Source organism: Boleophthalmus pectinirostris, unplaced genomic scaffold, assembly GCF_026225935.1.
Source record: "Boleophthalmus pectinirostris isolate CB_2022bp ecotype Guang Dong unplaced genomic scaffold, ASM2622593v1 HiC_scaffold_5, whole genome shotgun sequence".
In the NCBI taxonomy this organism is placed as follows: domain Eukaryota; kingdom Metazoa; phylum Chordata; class Actinopteri; order Gobiiformes; family Gobiidae; genus Boleophthalmus; species Boleophthalmus pectinirostris.
The window spans coordinates 31,883,096-31,905,107 of record NW_026571404.1 but is presented as its reverse complement, the minus strand read 5'-3'; the positions used below and the strand labels follow the sequence as shown (position 1 = coordinate 31,905,107).

Here is a 22,012-nt window from a genome sequence, read left to right as displayed (position 1 = left end):
GCAAAGGATTATCGTCATTATGGAAATTGGAGTGTACTTTAAAAAGAGTTGTGCTTTCCTGATGTTCGAGAAAAGGAGCTGTTCTTTTTTGCAGTATTTGCTAAATTTGTTTGAATAGTTTTTAGTAACATCATGGCAAAATTTAAAAAAACTAACGGTTTCGTAAAAGGACTTGAAGTAACATTATAGAAGTTGTAATAATATAAACCAAGATAGGACACTTAAGTTATCCTTTCATTGCAATTTGCTAATTCAGAATTTAATGTTACGATTAAGATTTGTGTTTGAATATTTTTTAAAATAATATCATCATAAATAAAAAACAGTTTCGTAAAAGGACTTGAAGTAACATTATAGAAGTTGTAATAATATAAGCCAAGATCTTTTCATTGCAATTTGCGGATTCACAATTTAATGTTACGATTAAGATTTGTTTAATATATACTTAAGCTGTACTGTAGGTATATTTTTTTATTTAAATATCGCAATTTTAATGCCAAGTTTTTATTCAGTGTATGAATGAATGTAACATGTTGTTGTTGTAAGATCACAACTTGTGGGTATGTACAAAAAAATTTACGGTAATTTATCCATATTGAAAATGATAACAGTAGACGTCACTGTATGTTTTGTGTACTTATAATAATAATAATAATATGTAGTACAGGGCAGTAGTATTTAAGTTAGTCATGCGTATATGGAAAGGTTGCTTCTATAGTTCTTTATTGAGATTTGTTAAAAACAATATACAAATATATAATTGTATCAGTGAATTTGTTTATTTCGGTGATACATTTTCCATTTTTATTACAAGTTCTCCCAGTCGAAACCCCTGCTTCTGAAATCACCGCATTATATTCTGTTACTTACAACTCCTCTCTCGGCGTTTGCATCCACACACTGCAATCCATCCTTTAACTTTTCTCTGGCCTGAGTCCTGATCAATACTGTGATCCACCATGAGCCCGGAGGGGTGGTCTACGCTCTTCTATATAACAGCCTACCTGCTACGACTCCCCCCGCTTCACCCCTCCCTCCATCCCTCCCTCCCTCCGCTATCCCACACAGCGAGAACGAGAAAGAGAGAGAGAGAGAGAGAGGAGACGGAGGAGAGGAAAAATGAACTAAAGCTAAGATGAGCTGTGAAAGAGTTTTATTGTGGGCTGGACAGCGAGGAGGAGAGGGAGAGAGAGGTTGGAAGGGGACTCGCGGCCAGGAAAGAGAAAGAGGAGGAGGGAGGGAGTGGGGTGGGAGGGGGGGGTGGGGTGGGGGCTCAAGGGGGGTGTAGAGGAGAGCAGATTATTAGACTTGGCCAGGTAGAGCCACTGAAGCCCATCATTGAGGGTGAATTGATGCGATTTCATGCTTTGTTTGCGAGATCATTCCGAGCAAAGTGCAATGAAGACTTTCCCCCCGCCACTTCACATCTTACTGTGAGAGCCGTGCAGACTTTATCATATTTTCTAACCCCAAACGCCAGATTGAATCCAGCGGAGATTGGCCCCTAAAGCTCAGAGATTGGTGATTCGGTGACAAGGGAGGTCCCCAAGTGCAAGGATAGGGCCCTTAGTAGTACACGCGCATAAGGGAATCCCAAAGTGTGCGTTGAGGAGTATTGATTGATTCTGGTTTGTTGTGCACTTTTCCAGGATTATCCGCACCAAAGTCCAGCAGCAGTTTCACCCGTCGCCCGATGGATCCGTGACACCGCTGTCCACGCCGGGCCACACTATAGGTGAGATCGAATTAGTCAAATGGAAACAAAATCATGTCTTGAATATACAAAATTGTTAATTATAGTTGATAAAATTCATAAAAATCTTAATTGGAGGTTAAAGATGCAATGTTGGTCTTTTGGAGTTCTAATGATAAAAGGGGGCGGGGCTAGACTGTGCAGGGTTCTGATTGGTTACTTGGGACTTTGGAAACAAAATAGGACGAAACTTAAAAACAAAAAGATCATTATTGAATTTTAAAATAAACAAATTCAACTTTATTATAACAGGACTTTTTTATTTAATTTTATTTATTAAATTTTATTTTTTTCATTTAAAAATATTTCTTGTAAAATTTCTTGTAATATATTAAAAATCTTTTTGAGTCAATTTATATTTCGCATTGGAAACAACTGCGATTACACTTGGATAAGCTTATGAATAAATCGGTGCTCTATTTTACAATTTTGGTATTAATTATTACAAATTATAGTACTATACTGCTACTACTGCTACTACTACTACTACTACTACTACTACTACTACTACTACTTCTACTTCTACTACTCATATCAAAGTGCACTGGGTTTCTTTGGCTCCCCATTTCAATGCCATGGCACACTAAACTAAACTAACATTCCCAAACTTGAAACTTACACTTTTAATATCCGCTATAACTTTCTAACTCTTCTCCTCTTTCCTCTTTCCACAGTCCCTAGCACGGCCTCCCCTCCGGTGACCAGCGCCTCCAATGACCCCGTGGGCTCCTACTCCATCAACGGCATCCTGGGCATCCCCCGCTCCAACGGCGAGAAGAGGAAAAGGGATGATGGTAAGACGAAAAAAAAAAAAGAAAAAAAAAGACACCATTTTGTTTCACTTTTTTAATTCACGCCTCCTACATTTGTGGAGGATGGCATTTATGACAGCACGCCAGGCCAAGTGGATATATTTTTTTCTCCATCCTGTGTCTCTGGTGACTTGTTATGTTGTGTAGCAGTCAGGGGGAGCGCTGGGAGTCTGTTGCGATTCAATCAGTTTTTTTTTTTTTTTTTGATACCCAAACGTTTTACCATACGCCTTACACTAGACGAGATCTCAATTTGAAGCTAGAGGATTCCATATAGCTGTCATAGATCGTAATCCCACGCAGGCGGAGCTCAGGGGGTGTTCGGTAACAACAAAACAGCATGCCCATCCCAATATGGCTCCATCAGTAGGATTAGCTAGATATAAGTATAGATGTTTTCCCCTCTTCTAGAAAATTCTGAATACAAATGAAACAGATATGTAACGCTGAGTGTCCGTTAAGATCGCACCGCAAACAGTAAACGAAATATAGTCTTGCAAAAACTGAAATGGAATACCGTTAATGCCTTCCATGTTACAGAAACTTACAGAGCCAAAAATTTGAATATTTTGTGATTACGCAAAAAAATGATGTTCGTGAATCGGACTAATTTGAAAAACATTAATCGGATAACATGTTTTAGAAAGAAATAATGTAATATGTCCTAGGGCAGAGGTGTCAAACTCAAATTCACAGAGGGTCAAAATTAAAAACTGGGACTAAGTCGTGGACCAAACTAAATATTTATTGAAAGATTTCAACAATGTCTGCATGTTTTCTCTTCTTTCGAGATATGTAATGCTAAACTTTTTCTTTTTAAAATAAATGTTTAATAATAGTTTTGCTTAAACATTGAATCTAGAACAAAATATAAAATAATAATGTGAATTTTAAATAAATAATGTCTCTATAGCCTATCTGTATCAAGCGGGCCAGCTCTAATACATATTTGATTTGATCTCGCGGGCCAAATATAATTATATCGCGGGCCAAATTTGGACCCTGGGCCTGAGTTTGACATGTATGTACTAGGGTCTTCTGTTTACTTATGTCGATTCATGGGGACAGAATGATTAAAAAAAAACATGCTTGACTGTTGCCATGATGATTAACAATTAAAAATGAAATATAATAGCTTTTGAAATGCCTCAAAATGTTGCATAATTATGGTAATATAATATGCATTCTAAAGCATATAAGTACGGTGTTAATTACAGTTTTTGGAAGCGATAAGAAATAACTTCAGACACTTTCGACTGACTTTACTTCCTCTTATTAAGTTACAGTTAAAACATGCAAAAACATATAAAAATACAAGATAATAATAAGTCATCTGTAGTGTAAAGCGCAGACAGTAAAACACTATGTTGTGGCTGTATCTCCGCTCACAGATTCTATCCGGGCTGAGTTTCTCATTCAGCGTCGAGGCGAGAAAGTGGACACACTGCCTCAGGGCTAATAGATTATCGGTTGTGCAAACAATTGGCTTTTTTAATGCCTCTGAATTAACATGTCCCTGGTGGAGGGCTGAACAGGTGTAGGAACAGACCGGGGCAGGCGGGGAGGGGCCATGTGCGTCTATGTGCGGGCGCGTACTCATCACAATGTGGGGACTCAAATCTGTACACGCTCTAACGTCATGCGGACCTGCCTTCCTTATGGAGACAAAAATCAGGTTGTTATTATTAGATCAACAGCATGGTTAAAACGTTCAAGACAAGTAGGGACTATGATTAAAGGAGGTAAAATGTGAAAAACATTTAAAAACTAGTGTGTTTTAAACTGTCTGCAGTGGTCCAAAGTTACTCTTCACTCCCCTTACGCATTCCAAGCATCCTAATTATTCACCACAATGAGTTTAAATGTGCTTTTTAACTACTTTTATAGACCAGAGCAGAGTTTGCGTCGCAGTAACGCTTACAACAAGCATGCAAACACGCACTTCCCGACAATATAACGCTTTATTATTAAATCCAGAGTGTTCACAGCGAAATTATTTGGATGTCAATAGATGCTTATACGACATATCTGCAAATTTCCTGAAAAACATGGAATAAAAAATAGTATAGGCCCTTTAAGATTAGAATCCGTCTCCAGGAAGCCAATGTAAGTGAATGTAATGTCCCAAAGAAGCATGGAAAGCCAACATGTGTGTACGTCTCTATGTATGTGTGTGTGTTTATGATGGGATGTTGTGGTTGAAAATGATCTCAAAGAGCATTCATCAAAACAGGCCCCTTCTCCTTTATGTTTCTGTCTCTGTAGTTCTCTGGAGTGGCAACCACTTGGATGGGAGGAAAATAGGACATTGTAAGTGCCAGTTAGACACCCTTCTCTTTTGCTTTGGTCACTATCACTATCTCTGTCTTCTGTCTACTACTGCTGCTACTATTGCTGCTGATTCCATGCTGTTCCGGCGTATTACAGGGTTTTCCAATACATCATATCCAGAGAAATTAAATACATTACGAAAGAATGACTGGAAAATCATGTTTTCCGTGTAATGGCATGCAGGTCAATACACAGTCATGCACAGTGTGTTCAATTTAGAGCCCTGTGTCAGATTTACAGCTAAGGCCAGCTTCTAAAAGGTTTGATCAAATTGAATTGAACTCACCTTTCTGACTGCTTTATTACATTAGTCATGTTATTCTTTTCATCATTTTGGGCGTATTCGGCAGAACAAGCTTTTAAAATACTAAACCTACATACAGAAAATGAATGAAAAGTGTAAAATGATGCACACATTAAAAGCAAAGTAGTCAATAATCTTTACAGTAACGTCACAATATCACTGCCAGTTCCTTATTGTAAAATTGACAACAAAATGTAAACAAAAACTCCAAAAATCTTTGCACCATTTGAGAATTGTCATTAGATTAAAAGTTATTTATGAAGCCTGATTAATTATTCTGAAGGCCCTCACAATATACAAATCCTGTTTTTGCTCCTACTTCTACTTCTTTAACTACACAAATTGCGGTTTATGCTATGTTAAGTACGTTTTTTTATTGTGTCGCACTTGCATTTTATAATATTTAGTTACAGAATACTGAATACTGTATTAAACGTGTACTGTTACATGATCCAGTACTGCATTCTGAACTCTTAAAATACTTTCACATCAAGTTGCATTGTATTTTAGTGTCAAAATGCGACATAATGCAACACAGCTTTATTTTTGTTGCATTTATTTATCACAAATAATATCAGAAATATCGCAAATGGACACAATACCAGAGCTATATTTTGTTATTTATCTTAAAAATACCATGTGCATCAAAGTATATCTGTAGTCGAATACAGTTAATCCAAAGTATTCTGAATTTTATTGACTTTCCAACACTGTTTTTCACCATTTCTTATAACACATGTATCTCTTTTGCATGGCTGTTTCACATTGTCTGGTTTTCTGATTTCTTACTGTATGTTATTGCTGTTTTGTTGCTGTTTTGGCTGGTGGTGGGGACGGCGGCGGGTGGGGTGGTTGTGGCTGCCCTTTGCTCAGGCTGAGGTCCCATTATCGGGCGGTAGTAGAGATAATCTAGTGTGACATGCGTTATGTACACCAGCTCTGCGAATCGGCGCCGCTCAGGGACAGCGCTGCCATCGGAGCCATTCATCCGGCCTTGTCATGTCCGCCGCAAATTAAAAGTATGTTACCGTGGACGCGGGGACAGGAAGGGGCGGGGCTGGAGTACAGCAGGGGAGGAGCTAAAGAAGAGTAAACAGAGACTAAACAGGAAGTTGTTGTATAAAGGGTTGGCTTGATTTGATTGTGGCGATTGAGTTTTAGAATATATTGTTGTTGTTTCATAGTTTGTTACACTGGATTTGGGAAAGGAAGGGGCGGGGCTAGAGTAAAGCAGGGGCGGGGCTAAACAAGAGTAAACAGGAAGTTGTTTTATAAAGAGTTAGCTTGATTATGGCGCTCTTTGAGAATGTATTGAATCATTTACAGTTTTTTCAATCAGTTTATTATCATTTTGCTGCTTGAATTGAACATTTTCTGTGTTGTATTGGGCTATAATTTATTGGTAATATTTATAGCTTGTTACCCTAGAAACAGAAGAGGAAGGGGTGGAGCTAGAATAAAGCAGGGGAGGAGCTAAAAAAAGACTAAATGGGAAGTTGTTGTGTAAGGGCTTAGCTTGATTATGACGAATTTTGGAATATAGTTTCTAATAATTGTGTTCACCATTGTAAACTGTCTTGCTGTGTGAATTTTTTTATATGTATTGGGCAATGTAATATCTTTTTTATATCTTTTACGCAGCTATTATGAACTAGCAGTGGTGACCTACATTATTTGTATTATAGTCAGTGGCAGAGTTGGCAATTTGGGGGCCCTAGCTGAACTTGAGTTTGAGGCCCCTCACTATAATGCACCATTTTTTTGTTTTGTTTTGTTTTTTTAATATATTTATTGCCTGTTTTTCCCCATTATTCTTGACTCATGCACACCTCCATTTATTTGAAGTATGGTGGAATTAGAAACTTATATTATTAGTTTGGTAGTCTACTAGAAAACCAGAACTGAAAGTAGTTTTAATTTTTTGCTAGTACAATTATATTTTGGTTTACATCCATTACATATGATTATTATTAGTAAACTACTCTTATTTAATGACACACTTAGAGAAAATCAAATTGCTCTTGGTTGGGGGCCCTTCTAGGTTTGGGGGCCCTAAGCAGCCGCCTACTTTTGCCTTATGGTAGCACCGCCTCTGACTATATAATATTGTTGGTATCATAAATTGAATTGGCAAGTGACATTGTTAAGTAGTTAATTGGTTATTTGTGGAGATTTCAGTTATGTGGAAGGGCATCTGGTGTAAAAATCCATGTGAGCGTAATATAAAAGCTGGAACAGGAAGAAAACAGGCCTCTGATTTACTGCATTTCTCATTTTGTTTAATGTTTATTATTATGAAGTATACATTTTGCATACTTGATTGCTTTTTATATATATCTATGTGTCTTAAGATTGTGCAGGTCTAAACTGTGGCTTCACACGCTTCCACTGACATTTTGAACCACTTACAATTCTACAGGGGAAAGCTATTAATTCACAAATTAACACCCTCCCCATACCCATACATCGTACATTCTACCCAAGATGCGGGAGCCATCGGAAAGACAAAAGAAATAGCCTTAAGGGGGGAAAGGAGAGAGTCTGCTTGGAGATTGGTTTGCATGTCTTCGAGCACCCATACCAATTATACAATCGCTGAAGAGAACGTGTCTCCAGTGCACACCCCCACCCGCCCGCCGCCCGCCCGCATCCCACAGCCCTGAGTCTACCCATAGCCAGATTTATTTGTGTATCTCATTACAGGAAATGGAATGTTGTCCCTGCCAAATGCATTAATAGCGAGGTGAAGAAATTAGCCTGTTTTGTACGGCAGGCCAAGCGCAGTCAGTTTATACCTATATGGAAGGAGTGGGAGCCAGGGGGAGACAGGGCCTGGTGACGGGAGCTGGCGGTGGCCTATGCAAGAAAGAAACTGTAGTGCGTTAAAATACACTTAAATTAGCCTTAATAAAGTATGGACAAAGGTTTAATATAATGAACATTTACAGAATACAATAAACACTTCATTAAAATCCTCACCTGAACTCTTGGATATCTTAACTATAAGGGATGCCACGGTGAAGTTACAGGGTAATCTTTAAGCCAGATGCCCTGTCCGTTGCCATGTTAGTATAGCGGGAGTGTAGATGCCGCACTACATGTTCAGGCAAGGTTTGAACTCGGCCTTTCTTGAGACTTTCGCTAATATGTAACTTTATATTGGTTACTCAGTGGGCTTGGAATTTTCAAGTCTAGTAGCGTCAGTGATTTATTTTAAGCAGTTTGTAACATCCAAATAATAGGCCTAACACTCTAAATAGGCCATGCTGTATACTAGGGCTGCCGGATTGGACAGAATATGTTGTTTTTGGTAAAGGATTCAGGTATTTGCGTCATTTGAAAATGATGATGACTCAAATTGTGATTACGATGCAATTGCGCACTCAACAAGTCAGGTGTCAATTTGTCATGCAGTTTCTATAGAGCTTGTCCTGATTTGATCTTAGAAAATGGTAAAAACATTGCTGAGTTTTGAGTGGCTCCATAATTACAACAGCATTAGTAAAAGGGATGGGACAAGATCTCGTGCCACAAGATCTCGCGAGACAAAATTGCCACAAGATCGTGCACGCTCCTCCTGAATTTACCTTTGGCTTTCTACAGAAAAAGAGTTAAGAGTTCATACAATTTAAGAAGCTGTAGTTCTAAAAAGCAGTATACAATGACCACTAAAGTATTACATAAAATAAGTAAAAATAGTGAAGCCAAAATCTCGTCTTGTACCGTTCTCTTGGACCCAGTTTAGTGTCTACTAAACTCATCTTGTGAAAATTATGTCTCGCCACATGCCTAACTAGCAGGGTTTAAATTACTAATATTTCAGAAAACAGTCAGTCTCAGCTACATTTAGACATTTTTGCAGTATTTCCGCTGATTGCGACGGCCCTGCCCGTGACCTCCGGCAGGTTGGTGTGACCTTAGCCGTGGTTTGTGGAGGGCTCTGGGGAGGACAGGCCAGAATGGGGAGCTGTGGTGATGAATTAGCCCAGGAACGCCAAAGGTCATGAGCAGTGATTGTAGCGTGGGCGTGGGATGGACCAGCAGATGAGTACAACCAAATCTCCAGCCAAGACAGGTTCTCAACGCATTTTCGGTAGCTTCATTTAATCCACTTTAATATCAGGCCTTTTTAAATGTTGAATTATGTCGCACAAGTTTTTACCTGAAGCAGAGACTTGTTTTATTGCGTATTTTGTTTTTTTGAAGTTGTCTCAGTTTTGAAGTCTTTCTCTATGTCCAGTCACATCCCATGAACATTTTTTTGGTAATTTCAGAGCGTAAATTTATCTGTTAGGTTAAGATTACAAGATTGTCCGTGTATCCAGTTCAATCCAGCTTTATTTGTTTAGCACATTTTACCAACACAAAGTCTCCAAAGTGCTTCACAGAGTATAGACACAATATCAGTTTAACAAAATCACGCATAAAAAATACGTGAGCCAATTTAAAAAACATTTAAAAAAATACTCAAAATAGCAATAGAAAAATAAAGGGGAAAACAAAATTCGCATGCCGAGTTAAAAGCCAGTGAGTAAAAGTGTGTTTTTAAACAAGACTTACTCGTAAAAGCATTAACTGAAGGAATGTTTTATGAAAATTGGTCATGTGCATTTGACCCATCCATGTCCAGATCTTGAGCTAGCCTTCGTCAGGACTAGTTTAGCTGGAAGATGTTACTATTGCACATTTTTTGGGTTCACGAGGAAACAGAAGTGTCCTGAGGAAACCCTTCCAAAATCCGCAATGTTGCAAGTCACAGGCCTGAGTCACTTAATCCGAGTGTTCAAATGCAAAGAGGAAAAGAAAGTGAAAGGCAAATTGAAGCACCAGAACATTTTTCCATAGCTGATATTTGAATTAAATAAACACCTAAACTAAATTATTTACAAGAAGAAAAGACATACAAAAAAAGCCTGCTTGATATGTCCCTTTTTATAAGTGATAAGTGAAAGCCCAGCGCCTATCTCTTACCACATATAACCCAGTGGACGCTGAGCTAAGTGTATGGATTTGAACCTTTGCTTGACCAGCCAAGCCCGACCACCACAATGAGTCAATAGAGGATGACTTATAGAAAATAAATGCATCCAGGGAGGGGCGCGTAATGACGAGAGCTATGATGGCCGCCGCGATGGGCTGTGCCGGAGAAAAGCCCGGGTTTGAGAGGGACCACCGAGCGGAACATGGACACAAGGAGCTGTTAGGGGCCCCAACAAAAGGGCCCCCTCCTCCTCACATACACTCTTCCCGTACCTTGATCTCCAGGCTTATTTGAGCTAATTTGGATCAACAATATCTTTGCAACTCAGTCAAGCGTTTACTTAATAAGAAGGAGGTTTAAGAATAGTTTCCTTTCATGGTTATTTCTATGCTTTTATGTAGTTGTGTCTGGAAGCTGCTGTTCATTTTTGTTATATTCAATGTTGGCTATTTGAATTCTACTAGTCGTACATTTTTTCATATAACTCATGTTTAAACTACCCTGAATGATATAGCACAAATTCTGTCTGTGTTTTAAGTCAGTAAATACAGAATTACTTGTTCAGTTGTTTGTTTATGGCCTTAACTTGTCCTTTAGCTATAGTTGAGTGCATATTTTTTAATAGCTTTTTTCATGGCCCATTCTTATTTTAGAATGTGTTTATTTTTAGTTTTAGGAAGCTATTCATCCATTATTATTCGCTAGTGATGGGCAGGTCCGTTGCCATATATCAATGTTGGCTGAAATATGGAAAAGTATGTCACTTAAAATTTGTTAAAAATTTACAGTTTTTAAAGAATTTTGTCATTATTTTGTTTATATTTTAATGCATCTGGGTTGAGACATGATAATGATGTGAAGTAAATTTTTGTAGTGAAGGAGTTCCTCTGCATTTTAATACAAAACACAACACAAATACTTATACACAATCCAAAACACTGGTATTGTTTCGTATATAACAATATTATGATACTTTCCATAGTATTACTCGGTATCAAATCAACACAAAACTCACTGGTGTCGCCCATCACTATTATTCACAACAGAGGAATTTTATCACAAATCAAATAATTACTTTTCCTTCAACAGTAAATTCCTGTTCCATCTTATATGTACTTTTCTCCATTTGCATGCAGCCCCATTCGTCCGCACTCCCTTGTAAACAGTGCACAATGAGACCCGTCACCCAAAATATAAGGAGCCGGGAATTCACTCAATGGAGAGGGAATCATGTCAGAGAAAAGTCAATTATGGCTCTGATGGCAGGAATTAATGGACCGCTGCATTACTCAGCTCCAGAAGGAGGCAGAGGAACAGGAGAGCGAAGGGGAAAAAAAGAACGAAAAAAAAAAAAATAAAAAAATAGGGGACTCTTTAATTGCATTTCCGCAAATAGTCTCCCGCACGCACACACCCGGGACACCGCTAAGCGACATCGGTCCGAAGATATTACAAACTCAAATACTTGTAGTGACGAAGGGCCTTGGCGTTTGCACGGGATATCAAATCAGCTGGCAGTCAGTACACTAGTCGGCCAGCGCTAAATCGAATTAATAAAGCTCTTAAACACGCCACAACATAACATGATCTTAACAGCCACCGCTCTCTCTCTCTTCCCCCTCTTTCGCTTTCTCTTCCTCTCTCTCCTCCTTTCATCCCCCACCCTTCCACCTCTCTCCTTTCCGCTTCACGGCTTTCATAAATATAGCTAGCTTACAGCCTAGGAGTGCTCACCCGCGAGGTATATACCAGTCTGTTTATGATTATTATTTTCCTTAAGCCCGCGTGCATATTTTAAAATTGGCAAATAATATGCGATTTGTGCGCGGTATCGTTTCATTTCAAGGATGGTCAGGAAAAATGTTGTACCTTAGATAGAGATAGAGATAGAGCTATGTCATTGATTCGCCGTGGTAAAGGTTGATTTGCCTTTCAATGTACGCCCCCGCTCACACCCTCCTCCCCATTGGCTCCTTCTCTGTCTCGTCCTCAGTTATCTTATCAGAGGAACAGGGGAGATGAAAGGAGGACATGAGACGCCACAAAAGGACGTTAGCATACCCCACGGAGACAAAGCAAAACAGAACAAGCCTGCGTTTTTGATGGCACCTTTGGTCACTGTAGTCACTGTGTGCGTATGGAGAGGAGGGGACGGGGGGGAGGACGAGGAGAGGAGGGGGGACAGAGAGGGACTAAGTGATCATTTTCAGATGGAACAAGGGTTAAATGGTGCAATATTGAAACTGATTTGACTGATGTAGAGGGTTCAGATCATGCATATGAAGACACTCCCTATGCATATGGACATCTTGTATCATTATAATACAGCCAGTGAGAAAACTACCATTATAATTAGCTTTACATGTGAGACATTCTAGTGTATCAACCTTCTTTGATCAAATAAAACTCATTTACTTACTTAAATAACCAGTTTAACAGATTTGTGTATTACCTCTGATCTAAGAGAGGGTCTATTTAGCCTATTGTACAATTGTCCTATCAAATAAATAAACACATCTTAACATTATTTCAGATGCCAAAGAACTATGTATAGACTGCACTACAACTGTATGTTAATTTTGTTCTATTATGTTGTAAAAATAACAACAAAAATACTGATTCAAAACTAGAAAAGTAGCCCAAACACGCATCCCCTTTAAACCCACACGTAAACAATACTGTACAAAAACTATAGGTGCTATAATGAGCTCAAAGACCCCAATATATAGTATATACAGCCTGGTATGTCTCCCACTTCCCTATATAAACCTCATTTGTTCCCAACACCAAGGATAAGGATAGCCTTGTTGTTTTTATCTCTTCACACTTTGGTGTTAAAACCCAGATACAAAGTTGTATGGTGATAGCGGGACTACCTGCCGTGCGCCCCACCACGCAAAGGGCCTGAAATCCACACACATTTCCAATATACACAAATACATATACACACAAATGTATCTGACAGCCAGGCTTCACACTCCACTGACACCCTCACTGTCAAAAAGGAGAGGGCTGATTTATTACAGCCCGCCGCGTGATATATGTCAAACATGAACGTCCTAATGGTGAATTTTCAAAAATAAGTGATTTACTGTTATTTCCGTCCAAAGGCTGAGTCAGTAGAGCATAAATCTCGATATAGATTTTATAGGTCATTGTGTTGACGTTGTTGAAAAGTACAGGGAGAATTTGTGCTCTGTTAGCAAAATTGGTGGTTTTTATAATAAGAAATGAAGAAACTTTAAAGTGGAAAATAGTTGGAATTCAATCAAAGTTTTAACTGAAATTCTTTTATGAAGTCATATTGTTCAAATAATAAAAGCATTCATGCAGCTATTTTTGCTATTAGTAAACCATAATTGAAGAAGACCAATAACTTAAAATATCAGTTTTTCTTCTTTTTAAATTTACGTTTTTATCGTTACATTTTTGTTTTTGTTTGATATGGGTGATATTTTTTCTGCTTACTACAAGAATCAAAACCAGCATTAGGCAGACATATTGGAGCATATACAGGGTGGTCGCAATATCTCAGTGTAATATGAATGCATGTACATACTTTTACTTTGTTGAATTAACATACTAATTAATATATCAATATAATGTGATATAGTTGTACATATTTTTATTGAACATCGGTAATTATTTTAATCTACTATTATTGCTGGCAATGCAAAAAATGGAGACCCCTCCACAGTGAATGACAAACCCATTGTATTGATCGAGCGTGTTCTCAGATCAGCTGATACCTCATAATTAACTCTGTTTTGTTCCATACCACAGACAACAATTGACTTCCATACATCAACACTGCTGTGCCAGGCAAGCACAACCCCCAATCCTAGTGCAGGAGACAGAAAAAAATCTTTGTTAAAATGTTCCGTTATCTGGAAATAAAACATGTGACAAAAACAGTGCGAGAAGTAAGAAAAAACTCATTCCGCCGTAAATGTTCCACGTAGCTAAAGTCAATACATTTTAGCACTGACACCTACCCCCCTTCTCCTTAACCACCCCCAGACCCAATTGCACTCCTCTATTCCATTCTCTCCATGGATCTATTTCGCGGTGCAAGTCAGGTTCATCCTCTGGCTTCAGCCATTGAAAAAAGGTCAAGCAGCCTAGCAGAATGGCAATAACGCCCCTGAAATGGTACCATCAGTGGAACATGATTGATCAATTGAATTCCATAGCACAGAAAAATGTGGGATTAAGTAGAGTATTATACGCACAATGAGTTGAGGCATGATGTTCATTCCAAGTTCATTTCGCCTCCCTCCTCTGCCGCCGGATCGGGCAATCAATAGCGGCCTTGCATATCATATATCACCGCCGGCTCGCCCAGGAGAGAACATAATCTGCTGCAAATTTAGAATGACAGATTTGTACGGCTACGAGCTAAAGCCCTCATCCGCTGTCGGCGCGGTTAACGGGAGCAAGAGAACGGGGAAGGAGGGGGCGGCGGTGGCTGGAGGTGGGGTCTAGGAGGGGTAAGGGACATTTTCAGGAGGCCCAGGGTTTTCCGAGGGGCTTTTGTAGGACAGTATGAGTAATGCTGAAGAGAGGATAACTTTAGTACTATGAATAAAGACATAAATTGTACTGTAAATATGTTACGGTTTGTAGTATTATACTGTAAATAGTAGTAATAAAATGTAGACCTATGCTTCCTTTGCTAAATGACGTACATTGTTGAATACCAAATTTCAATTTTGATAATTGATTACAAAAGTTTCAGGATATATCATCTTATATACTATTTCTCTACCGAAAGTGCATGTGGTGTTATTGCCCCAGTACTAACAGTAGTATAATATTGTAAAAGCAGCTCTTAAAAGACTGAGCAGTCTGCAACTAACAAAGCATTTATCATCAGAGAATCAGGAAGTAGCACTGGTGCACTGTTATTAAGCTAGTTGTTTTTAGCATTGGCATGACCGCAAAACGCTGAAATGTGCTAATAAACTCATTGCAGTGAATAAACACAACGATAGGAACGCTTATAAAAAGTGAGGAATAAGTTTGGCCCACTGCAAACAGTTTAAAATGAACTACTACAACGTTTTTCAGTTTTTTAAGGACTTTAACTCCAAGTGATTCAATCCGCCGTACAAGGAAGGATGTCTTTTAGATAGTCTCTTTGTGTCCTGACTCCCTTTTTGTATGTATCTCCAAAGAAATTCCATAAAGCTCTTATTGAAAACACCTAAAAAAGATTGTACCTTAAGCTACCACAGATTTCTATTCTAGCAAGCAGAGCCAGAGCAGCAGTGGCGCTTTGCAGGTAGGCTGGAGTTGATAGGGTCAAGGATCAGCTGCACACGGCGGACACAGGCTCATTTGTTTATATAGAGTGTGAGCGAGTGAGGAAATGCATACGTTTGCCCCTGATGGCCCTTCCTCATCGGGCCTTTAGTAGCATCCCTGTACACTCCATTCTGTTCCCCAGCAGACAGGCAATATATGGGGGGATGGAGGGTAATACGGAGGAGGAAATGGTACAGTTAAATAATGGCACTCCGCTGGCAGAATGAGAGCCTTCTAGACGTAATCGCCAGTCCCCGCTTTCCTCACAGCTCTTCTTTTACAAGTATATATTTGCAGCCGAGGTAATCCATCAATTACCATAGGCCTATCACATGATGAGGGGGCTGATGGCGGGCCGTGAGGAGAGGTGCATCATGGGAGTGCTGGCAGGAGACACTCGAGATCAAAAGACTGAGAAGCGGCTCGGTTCCAGTGAATCGAGTCTGTGTTTTGCGGCGACTAAAAAATGGCGGTTGCTATCGAGTAAGGCTTTTAATGGAAGTCGACTACTAATTAAATACAGGGATAATTGATGTATGGTGATAAAGATTGTTTTGCAGGGAGGTATTTTGGGTCACGTTTTGTGAGTTGGGTGATGTTCTCTTTTTATTCAAATGACTGCTTACCTGCATGCATTTTAGGTAGTTCATCTATCGCAATTTCCTATTCATGGTGCTATTCTCGGGTATCAAATAGTGTTGGTTAAGACAGAGTGTGCTACTGTAGCCCCCAATGTTCTTTGAGACCGAGGGCCTGTTTACACGAGAAAACTTGCGGGAAAAAATGACAAAATATTTTACTGTAAGTGCATTTCGTTTAGATGGTGACAGCGTTTTTGGGGCTTAAAAATGCAAAATTCTGAAACCACCCTTCAAAGTGGAAAAGTTGAATATGCTCTGCCGTAGAGCTTCCATCTATACTGTCCAAGATGCAAAACTCCGGTCAGATCTGCTCACATCATGTACACGTTTATGTCACATACATCACCACCTAATGCCACCACATAGCTGCCTGGCATGCATATCGAATCCAATCGAATTCCACACTTTTGCGTCACCATATGCAGGCAGATTTCCTCCCGAAAACGCTTGTCTAAACACGGAATAAAACGTGAAGACGCGACGCCACTTTTGCATCTTCTGTTCAGACCGTCATCATATAAACGCAGCCTTACAGAGTTGAATATTTAGACACCATTCTGTTAGCTGAACATTTTTAGTTCTCGTTCGAAGCAATAAAACATGTGCCATAAACACTTTTTGCTATACTAACCTTTTTCTTCTATTCTATTCATCTTTCAATTCCAGTTTCTGTCCTGTCCCTATGTAATTTATTGTATTAGTAGCTGACTGCCTCCTGAAAGTAGAAACTAGAGCTTTAGTGTTAACTTTTCTGGTGGAGGGTCTGCGAACTGCTTTAAGTTATCTATTTCTATGAGTACAAGCAAGCAGGTGATGCCACTATGCCAAGTTACAGGTCAGATCTGTGAAGAGGCAAACCCACTCACAGTAAGAATGGATTTTTCAGAGTTGTATTATTTAATATTAATGCAAAGGCCCATAACTGAACGAATGCAAGATTAATCCATATAATGTCATACTGTTGAACACTGAAGACAACCAAGTGACAGACCGTCCTCCAGAAAAAGTACACAGTCCACAGAAGTAGCAGTCCCCTTTAAATCCTCACATTTGGAAAACAGCATATTTCATTGTCAACAGTCTGGACCCATGCCCTAAAATGTTCACCTCTTCCACCTCTCCTCCGCTCCCCCTCCCTCCTTCCTTGTCTCCTTCGTTGCCTGCTCCCGTAGATGGCTCGGATGGCTCAGGTCCAGGCAGTGATTCGCAGGGCAGTGTGGAGAGTCTAAGGAAGCACCTGAGAGCGGACGCCTTCACTCAACAGCAGCTGGAGGCCCTAGACCGGGTCTTTGAGCGGCCATCTTACCCCGATGTCTTCCCCACCTCAGAGCACATCAAGCCCGAGCAGGTGAGACACAAACTTCTTATCATGCAGCTCTTATACAGTGCCAAGTTGGTGCAGGGATGGCAGTCTTTTCCACCCATTTCCAGAACTAATATGGGGTAAACAAAAACTAGGGCTGCACGATAAGAGAAAATTATGATATTTGATAACGATATTTCTATTGTGATAGCAATATTATTAGGGACCTTTAATATACTTTTTGGCACAATAAGTTGAGCTAAATGAAAACAAAAAAATGCACATGCTTTCATTTACTTGTCAAACTGGGTCAAATTAAAAACTTAGCAAAGACTAAATCAAGACCGATCCAAGTCTAATATAGTCATGAATAAAATTTGCTTTAAATTTTCCTTTTTAGTTTCCAAAAACAGTTCATTTCTGTTAAGTGCTGCACAATGAAAGGAATCAAGAGTGGCTAGGTTGTGTTTTAAGTTTACCTAATTTAACTTGCATAATATAAAAGCCAATGTGACCTAACAAACTGCTATCCAAACCAGGCTTCTTCAGTGGACACTTATTTTATTTTACTGTTTAAGTGTAGTAAAATCACCCAATTTGCATTACACGTTATTTTAATGAAAGCATCCAATAGGCAATAAACGTAACCAACTAACTAACTGAAAGGAGGTTCAAATGACCCCTTTCTAGTGTTAAGCGGGAAGAGGACATAGAGAGACACAATGAGGTAAATTAGACCAACCGCAAAGCAGAATGAATGTCCTCACATCCATCAGCATTGGAGTCTTGATAGAAGACAACACTTTCAATGATTGATGTGTGATAGTAACTTATGAGAAACAGATAAACACAAGTTCATCTGCCTGGTCCCATGCTCCAGCTCAAGGCCTATAAGCTCCTACAGCGGATAACCTTTATTTACATTCATTAGACTGTTAAACAACAAGAGACTATTAATTCTTCCATTGAAACTCTATGTGGGTGCCGGTGGAGCCTTAGCTGTGGCCTAATTGAGTTCATTTTCATCTCTGCGCGATCGCGGCGAATTACAGCGGCGATAAATCAGGGGGACAGCCCCTCAGCCTGCTATACAGCCCCTAATGCAGCTAATTACCAAAGTGATTTCTACGGCAAGATCAATACCAAAACGAATTGGAAATGACTTGCAATCACAAAGAGTGCAGGAGAAGGTATTAAAAAGGCAAGACGAAGGTGGGGGGAGGGAGAGAAAAATGGCGTCGGAATGGTCCAGAAAAATCAGTTTTAATTTAATGTAATATTAATCAGGCCGCTTTGCCCCGCGCACCGCCTTCCCTCTCGCTGTTTCCAGCACCCCCCCTCCTTTTCTTAAACTGGTGAAAAGGTGGGATATTAGGCTATTAGGGGCTTGTCTGGTGTCTGCATCAAGGCATTAAAAAGCCATTTTGAAGAGGCCAAGCTGAATAGGCCTCATCCCTCCCACACTTCTGGCAGCCATGTGGTCAGGTCATTCAGGCCCCAGTGTGCTGCGCCACTCGCCCCCTTCTGCCCCCCTCCTGCCCCCTCCTACCCGCCCCAGCTCGCTCCATCCCTGTCCCGCGCCGAACCTGGCCCTGCCCACAAGCCCATCTGCATGACAAAAAATCACCCAGCGGAATAGAGAGGAACATCCAGCCTAGTGCCAGGGAACAGTTGTAAGCAGACAATTAGAGTTTATCTGGGATAGAGGCAGACAAGGCCGGGGTCAGCAGCCAGCCCCCAGTGGGACAACCCATTGGCCCATTGAGACAAACAGATGCACCCTGGCACAAACAGCGGGCGACACAAGCGCGCTTAGAGGGGTCAAGAAGTCCCATCCCATTACCAAACAGGATTTATCACATCTGCTAACACTGCGCCGACCGGAGATGAAAGAGCAGGGCACAAAGGACAGCCTTGTCTTGACCCCTCTTCAAGTTTCGAGTACAATACAATGAAGTCCCAGATCAGGAAGTACACACATGGACTGCGGGTTTTTTTAGCTTGCAAATAAATGATCAAAAATGTAAGTAAGTGTATATCCAGTTTGGAAAATATATCAATTTCTCTTTTTCGCTTGTTCTTTCGCAAGTTATTGAACCCTAAATCCAATAGGCTGCTGTACCATTAGTGAAATTAAGCAAATCTTCATATTGCTGTAGGGGCGATTTGAAGCTGTATCTGCAATCTTTAGAGGTTGGCATCACATAAATAGAATAGATTATACTGCCTTGTAAGTCTTAAGAGTTTAGGCCAGAATCCAAGCATGTTTATTGCAGAGTAGTGCATGTTCTACAGCTACAAAATCCTTATATAAATGCAAATCAAACAGAAATATTTTCTCATAATAAAATTATATTTCTCTGGGCAGATATGAACTATTAGCTATTTAGGCCAAGGTAATAATACATTGAAAAAAACAAATGAAAGAAAATGACTCAATATTTTTTGTTGTTATAGTTACAAGTTGGTACAAGATAGAACTGTGTAAATGTAATCCTTTATACATTTAAGAACATCACATTTAAGAGTAAGACAATATAGTAAAGCTAAAATGCTGATGGACCTTTTAAAATGGATAAACAAAACAAAGATATCCAATCGTTCACCCTTATTTCCGCCTTAAACCATACAACCCACCATGACGGAATCTCCCCCAGCCACATTACACTATACCAACCATTATACATAGAACTACATTTATGGATCTCTCCTGGCTTGCACAAAGGTTGATTTGGAGGTTGTTCTTTGCTGCTGAAAAAAACCCACAGCACCACATGTCTCTCCTGTAACAAAGCCCTGAATGTCTCCTCCCTTGACTGGTCACAGGGATGACTGCAGTGGAGCACAAAGAGCCAGCTGACACCCCGTCCTTTTCACGGCGCTCCCAATCCCGCTCTCATCCTCACCGCTTTTCTTTACCCCCTTTTCTGCGCCACACAAACCCTAATGCATGCATACATCACAGGTCCGGCTAAAGCACAGGAAGCCCAGACAACGGCCCGGAATATTCAGCAGGAAGTACTTTGTAGACTGAATGGATCATAAACAGCTTTCCGAGAGTCACCAGGGGCCGGGCTATAGATGTGCTTTATCCCTATAGTCGGAGAAAGTCCAGCACCAGACAATGAATGAAACTGTTGGGAGATGGTGGAATATCATTATTGTGCTGGGAGGAAAAAGTAATTACATGTTGCAGACTGAAGCACCCATCTTTTTATGTAGTTAATACATTTAGAATTTTTTTTTTTTTTTTGTGGACATTGCATAAATAACGTGGATTGCTTTTGGATTTTGACGATCTTTTTTTTGTTTGGGGTTGCTGCAGCAAACAAGTCGTATCTAGTAGCTTTTTTAGACCTTTTTTTTTAGACCTTCCTGACAATTGAAACGGCTAATGTACTTTCAGTGCCAATTTCCACTTTCCTCAGACACTTAGAGAAACTTTATTGATCCACAAGGAAATTATTTGGACACAGCAGGTCACACATCACAATAAATTATAATAACAAAGGAAAAACATATAAATGGTAATGATAAATTCTAAATAAGCAGCAAAAATACAGCATTAAGGTCAAAAGTTAGACTGTGCGTTAAACATTTCCGGTCTTTATCAGTAGAGGGAGTAATGCGTGCTACATTGGTGAAAATCTGGTCAAAGAAACCTAAAATATTCCTTAAGTGCAACCTTTGGTCTTGGCTTTTTTTTGTACCCTACTGACACATTTCTGACTGTTGTCTTGTAACAGGCCAACGAATACTCCCTGCCCTCTCTGAACGCCGGGCTGGAGGACGTGAAACCCAGCCTCCCCACCAGCGCCAGCTCCGAACTGGCCTCCAGCGTGTCCCAGAGCTACTCGGTGGTGACAGGTACAAGCCCTCACACACGCGCACACATACTGGAGCACAGCAGGGCATGGACATCTGCAGCCGAGTGGAGAGGCCGCTACATGGGCCCGGCCTGCACTCATGTGGCACACTTCCAAAGACTGGTTTTTATCATGCTTTAGATGGTAAAAAAGTGTGGTTGTGTTGGACGTAGATCATGCACTTACTACGATGGTTTTGGTTGTTTTGAAGTTGTTGGATAGGGTGGTGTCATACTCTCAGATATGAGTTACGAGCTGCTATTTTTGTATTACTATATAGTATTATTATCTGTGTAATCCCTTAATCGTCCAGGTAGGATCTATAGCAAAAGAAATATTAACTTTCGTCGAGTTGACTGAATTATATGGTATTGTTATAAGAAAGTTACTACGTTATGTTATGAGATTCTTATTAGTGAAGTCAATTCCACTGCTATCCATGATGTTTTGGTGTGATACAAAATTTACACCATTGCCATAGTAATTAACCATTCAAAACAAATATCTTCTGAGTGATGAAAAGTCCTCATAATGCCATCTACTAAAGGAAAGTCCTGACAGTTGTACTGAAACTGAAACCTACGAAATTATTTATTATTTATGACTTTACCCAATCCTAAAATAAACTATATTGTCATTTTATAGTTACATTATTATTCCACAAGCATCTTTACAATGCAACTCAGTGCTCCCTATGTAATATTGGGTTGTATA

At 39.8% G+C, this 22,012-nt stretch overlaps 1 protein-coding gene across 1 annotated transcript in view; it reads left to right on the top strand.

The window, feature by feature from the left end:
- The window catches only part of pax2a (paired box 2a), a 42,140-nt gene that overhangs the window by 5,649 nt on the left and 14,479 nt on the right, over window positions 1–22,012 (top strand). The window contains exons 4-8 of the mRNA XM_055162620.1: window positions 1,650–1,735; window positions 2,428–2,547; window positions 4,831–4,875; window positions 17,302–17,477; window positions 21,179–21,299. Of these exons, the coding sequence (XP_055018595.1) occupies window positions 1,650–1,735; window positions 2,428–2,547; window positions 4,831–4,875; window positions 17,302–17,477; window positions 21,179–21,299 (548 nt within the window). The remainder of the gene's footprint in view (window positions 1–1,649; window positions 1,736–2,427; window positions 2,548–4,830; window positions 4,876–17,301; window positions 17,478–21,178; window positions 21,300–22,012) is intronic.